Source organism: Etheostoma spectabile, chromosome 7 (assembly GCF_008692095.1).
Source record: "Etheostoma spectabile isolate EspeVRDwgs_2016 chromosome 7, UIUC_Espe_1.0, whole genome shotgun sequence".
NCBI classification, from domain to species: Eukaryota; Metazoa; Chordata; class Actinopteri; order Perciformes; family Percidae; genus Etheostoma; species Etheostoma spectabile.
The window spans coordinates 26,306,300-26,312,492 of NC_045739.1; the positions used below are offsets into that span (position 1 = coordinate 26,306,300).

General features: G+C 39.9%; 1 protein-coding gene across 2 annotated transcripts in view; it reads right to left on the minus strand.

Moving 5' to 3' along the window:
* Nucleotides 1-4,302, minus strand: part of mfn2 (mitofusin 2) — a 47,830-nt gene extending 43,528 nt beyond the window's left edge. For both annotated transcript variants that reach the window (XM_032521080.1, XM_032521081.1), the window contains exons 1-2: nucleotides 3,955-4,302; nucleotides 1,438-1,619 (exon numbers count right to left, since the gene is read on the minus strand). In XM_032521080.1, the coding sequence (XP_032376971.1) occupies nucleotides 1,438-1,615 (178 nt within the window). In that variant the 5' untranslated portion in view covers nucleotides 1,616-1,619; nucleotides 3,955-4,302. The remainder of the gene's footprint in view (nucleotides 1-1,437; nucleotides 1,620-3,954) is intronic.
* Nucleotides 4,303-6,193: the final 1,891 nt, after the last annotated feature.

Sequence of the window (6,193 nt, forward strand, 5' to 3'; positions counted from 1 at the left end):
AAGATTCATAATGATATGCTAATGTGTGTGCCCACATGTTTGTTACTTGTTATTGTGTTTAGCCTCATCCGTTACTCCATTCATCTTCACAGCTCTACAGTTATCACATGGTTTTCAAGTGCGCACTTTGAACAACTAAGACTACGGTGATATATGCATACAATTATGAATCCATTAACTTGCTAATCTATTAATCATCCTTATCCATCATTATCCTCTTAGTTGGTTATTTATTCCTGAGTTACAATAGTCACATGACAATTGGGTCTTTGGTTAATCCGCTATTTGTTTATTTAGTTTACCAGTCATTCATATGTGCATATTGTGTTATCTTATCTGTGTCCTCTGACGTACTTGCAAAAGGGAAGTTGCCTATACACAGGTGGTTTTATAGCTGGGTGGCTTTGCGGAGTTCACCGGAAGTGTTTTGATTTGATTGTTAAACGGTTTATGGTAAACTGACATATCCTGTGCACAGGTTAAACTTGTTAGGATTGTATTTATATTACTATGAGCAACCCGCTACGTTGAATAGCGTTTTGGCTGTTGTTAAAGCCGTTTGTATACTTCCCACCTGCGCCACCCCTGAGTCATTATTGAGAATGGTTTGATCCATTACAGGGGTGTGCTATCAGGGTATTTAAGAGGGAGGTTTGAGTTACGCGAGAAAGTCAGATTGGGAAGGAGCGCCAGTTCGGTTTGGGTCAGCTCAAATATAGGAAAAGGCTGTAAGTAAGTAGACGTAAGTCTCGTGTTAGCCGATTTCAGTGTAGTCAAAAGGCACTAGGTAACCAACTGTTCCTTAGTTGTATTTTGCTTTTTGTTCTTTTGACTCACAAGTCTTGTTCTTTTCTATTTTGAAAGTCCTAGATTCTTATTATCCATTTTGATATTTTTGTACTATGTATTTTGCCTTTGGCCTTAATTGGGAGAAATAAATATTCCCCTCTTCACTGAAAACTCAACGTCTGGTTCATCCTTCCGGTTACTCACCTTACTACGGCCGCTGGTGACATCTACCTACAACACCCATACAGACCTTTATGTGGAGGACACATGATCATTTAATAATTGAAATATGACCGCGTGGTGGATCTATAAACCTAAGTTCAAATGTATTGTATTTTGGTGGCTTGATTGTGAAAAACTTAAAAAAACACAGCAATAAATACATATATAATGGTTTTGAAGAATAATATGTCAATTTAGTGAGCTTTTTCATTAATTGAGAGTGAAACTTTTCAAAGAAAGAACTTGGCACATCTCCATGCTCCAATAATAGTAGTAAGGCTTTCCTGTGTACACATATCCTTTAGAAATTTTGGCAGTATTATTTGTGCCAACTTGCTTATTCAGATGTGAGACAAACATGTTAAATTGCCTTCAGATTATCATAAAGGGGTGTATGTGTGAAAGGTACTAGAAAATGGAAAATACCATCCAGAAAGGAAGCGCTCTCCTTGATGTAGGCCCCCAACTGTTCAAAGATCCCATTGATCTTCTTCTTTGCCGTGACAAAATGCTTGAGCGGCGATGCATTCACTTCCGCCATTAGTCTCTTATCCTTCTTGCCGTGTACTGCGTTGGTGTTGGGTCGAGGGAAAACCAAAGACATGGCACTAGAGAGGGGATAAGACATCAGAAACACCCGTATAAGAATATCTGGCAAAAGTGCCTGACTGAAATCCAGTTGTAGTGAAAAGAAAGTCAGTAAGAAAAACAGTTACAGTAGGGTTGCAAACGTGATATTTTAAAAATCTTCACCTTGTCACTATCTTTCCGCATTCAGTAATACATTGTATACATGTGAGAGAATACCTGGGTGTGTCTGAGAAATGCAGGTCTGTCTGTATTTAATGGATCAGCCAGTACATAAATTTCAGTTTCGGTTTAGTGTCTTATTTATGCTACCCCTTTCTCTTTATCCAAGAACAAATTCATTGTTGGTTGTGCAGTGTACCCCTAGGGGTACTTTGGAGCACTGCAGGGGGTATGTGAGATATTTAAGAAAATGTTTGATAGTGACAAGGCTTTTGTCCACAACATTGTTCCTCTTTATGTGTGTAAAATGTGACATTTGTGTCTGCTTCTTTGGATATATTGTTGCCTTTCTTCCTTCTACATTTTCTCTCTTGCTTTTTTCAAAGTTATGTCACTGTTTTTGAAGTTTTTAAATATGATTTGACCTATTCTTGCCTTACTTCCTTCTTTCTACCATCTTTCTCCATGATTTCCTTTGACTTTTGTACAGTTTTGTCATCAGAATTTAAATGTTTATTTTTTAATTGCAAGGCTGTTTTTTAGTAAATATATCGCAGACATTGCTGTACCTCTTTATATAGACAGTTTTTTCTACCAAAAATTATTGGCGCTGGTCAGGGCTTTAATAAACAATTCAAAAGGGGTACATTATTAAAAAATGTTTGAGAACCACTGCTTTAGGGGAATAATTGATAGTTTAAAGATAAGATACTGATAACTTGGGCTGGGCAATATATCAATATCGCGATATGCAAGATATCATCTTAGATTTTGGATGTATTGTAATATGGTAATATTGCATTAAAGTAAAATTATGTAATTTTCTGAACTTCTACTGTTCTAGCTGTTCTATTATTTACCTTTAACCACTAAGTCATTAAATAATTTCTGTATAATATTTATCAAACATCTCATTGTGTAAATAACATTTTGTTAAAGCACCAATAGTCAACCATACAATATCGTAGCTATATCGACATTGAGGTATTTGGTCAAGAATATTGTGATATTTGATTTTCTCTAAATATCGCCCAGCCCTACCGCCAACTTTAACCATCTTTAATTCTATAGCTTGTTTTGGAATGCAATTTAAAATATTTCTGTATGTTTGTAAGTTTCCGTGTTTAGCTTCCCCCACTGGAATCTGCAAGTTTTTTAGTAATTCATGCATTGAAATATATAACAAGCTCTCTGAGTGTGTCAACAAAAGCTGAACCTTGTAGGCCAATCTTCTCAGCAATATCGTAAATTACCTGGACGCCTGGTTTATTGACCTTCAACAGATTTCATTGTTAAAGGTCCGATGGCATGAAAATTTCACTTTAAGAGGTTTTTTAACATTAGTAGAATTGTGGGAATTGTGGGTGACCCCTGGCCCCTCTCACACAGCCTCCTGAGTCCTGCCATCCGGGAGAAGGTAGCAGAACCTCCGAGCCTGTTCTTCACTAGCTTCATTCCCCAGGCTGGCTGTCAGAAAGTTCAGCTGCCTCCCTTCCCCTCTGCCCCCAACAACTCTGGGCTTCTGATTAAATTTCTTTACTTTTCTATACTGTTTGGCTTTGCCTTACTTTTGCTCTATTTAGAATGTATTTATTGTATTGTACGTGTGTGTGTGTGTATATATATATATATATATATATATATATATATATAAAACTTGATTGTGTCCACCTGTATGGTGACGGCCATTACTCAGCTCTGACCTTTCACACAGTTTGAAGGTAACAACGTAGCTACGCATGGTCTGAATGTCTGTCTTTACTCGAACGGGGGAACTCACTAGCTATATGTAATACAAACACAAACCCAGGTTGAAAAGAGAAAATACACAACTAAGTGAAATCTATATCAAGTTCACGCTAGTAGCTATTGTTAGTTGAAATGCATGTCCTCAATCTGTCTAACGTGACATATCTAACGTTAGCTACCCTGGTAATCAGTCCTCACCCTTGTGTTGTTAACGATGATGGTCTTTAACTGTAGCTACTCATCCTGACTGAAGTACATACAGTGTATAAAATAGGTCCCGACTGACAGGACAACGCACTGAGTGGGGACAAACCCATGCTAAATTACAAGCTAACCGTGCTACAGTAAAGTTAACTTAGCTAGCTAGATAAGCAGCTAGATAGCTAGAGTGCTTCGGTATCCATCCGAACGGACTGTCAACTTCAACTATGGTTTGTGACTTACCGTGGATGGGGTCGTTCCTCACAAAGAATCCTCTCGCATCCTGGCCCCTGGGGTTTAAAATATCTAGCTGCAAGCTAATTGCTATCGTTCCTAGGCGCCTAGTCGCAGTGGCTACAGGGGGCGTCGCTAAATGTTTCAAGCGAGACCAGGATTGATGAAGCTACAAGCTGTTTTGGAGCACTGTCAGCGGACAGCGTAGGTGTGACTCCCAATAGATAGATATATTCCAAACTAGGTTGTTTTCTGTTCCCAGAACAGCACTTTGTTTCAGTACATTATCAGCCAATTTGGTCTTCCCCTGGCACGTTGAGCTCGGTCGACATTTTAAAACACAAGTATCGCGGTAAGATGTTTTGATACCTCGCTAGCAAGAAGCTCGCTGCTTCGCTGCTTTCCGTCAGACTAGGCACAGTTGAGCGCATTGTTGCCTCCCACTGGTGTAGAACCGTCATTGCGTGTTTGCCCTGAGACCAGCATGTATCCTACCTAATTTTCTTTAACTGTCACATATCCTGCAATATAGTTAGATCTATGGTTTTAAGGAAGTGTACTAGCAGTGTTCTAGGGAAGAAACAATAACCTTTGCCATTTTTAAATGATAGAGTGTGGTAGACCTACTCTATCTGCAAAGTGTCTTGAGTTAACTCTTGTTATGATTTGATACTATAAATAAAATTGAATTGAATTGACTAATCAATGACAGCAAAAGTGGGATGCAAACAGCAGAGGAAAAAAATTATACTATGTCCAGCCATCAGTGAAACCTGGCAATAGAGGTAACGCCTCTGAAGGATGAGATAATGGAAAAGACTAAGGCTGGGACTTGATGCTGGGGAGTTTGTATACTGTAACAAACTGAAATTAGACCTTTGTTCCAAATAACAGGGTCATGTCCATGTTGAAAAGCTTAAGCATAGCAAGATGAAGTTTCAGATTACTGTGGCCTCTCTGACGTTGGCAGCGTTCTATGTTCGATCATGAGAGAGGCACAAGTAGTCACTGCACGGCCAACACACTGGCACTAGAAACCTTTTATAACTTACATTTATAATGACAGAATTGTTACTGTTAATTGGTCGCAGTGGTGTCTGTTAGCAACAGACACCACTGCGACCAATCGCAGTGCTTAGCTCGTTAGCCGGTGAACCGCAGCAGCGTGCAGGCAGAGCGAGCAGCCGCCAGACTAACCTAGCGATCTGTGCAGGACTTCACTGTGAATGACCGTTTAGAGACGATGTGGCCGGCAGGTAACATTCATGTACAAACAACGTCATATCATAAACAATAGGTAACCCAGCAATGGCAATTATGAGCTTGTCCTCAGAATTAATGTTTTGGTAGGAACTAAAGTTTACATCGTATCTTTCTCCGGAATCAGCCAGCGCGAAGGAATTCTGTATTCCGATTGGTTGCTGGCTTAGCCGCTGCTTGTCGCTGAACTGCGACATAGCTCATTACCATAAAGTTGGAAAATTTCAACTTTCTGATTGACGCTCAACATGCTCAAAACGCCCAAACCGTGACGCCAACAGATTTGCCGCTCCTTGCAGCTGAGAGAAGCCGGCTTCCATTGAAAAGGAATGACTTCCAGTAACTTTCGAAGCTCAGGTCAGTGGCAGTGTGAACGCATGGTTAGTGGTCCCCTAATACTGTATCTGATGTCTCTTTCCAGAGACTGGGGGTGTGGCCTTGACTAACTGCCACTTTGCTTGTTTGAAAGCCATGATGTATCTCTCTCATGGGTGGGCCAAATTCTCTGGGCAGGCAAAGCAGAGAAAGGGGAGGTAACCTTGCTCCTTATGACCTCATAATGGGCAAGATTCCAGATCGGCCAATCTGAGCTTTTCATTTTCTCAAAGGCAGAGCAGGATACCCAGGGCTCGGTTTACACCTATCACCATTTCTAGGCTGGCTGAGGGAACGCATATTAATGTTAAACTCATAAAGTGAATTTTTTTTATTGTGAAGGGGTAGGTATGACGCATTGGTTGGTATATTGTTTTACCATTGGAGCTCTACTGGGATTCAAGCCATGGCATTCTGGATTTTTATAAAGGTCATTAAAGTAATTCCTTATGGAGAAGCTATTTATACTTTTATACTTTTTTTAGGGCAAAGAGGTATTCAAATTGGGAACTCTGGCCCTATCGAAATTATTCAATCAGGTCTAATCAGACTAATCAGGCCAGCCAACGTTTCCAATCATCCAGTGCCCAGTGTTGGAGAGCTTGTCATTTAT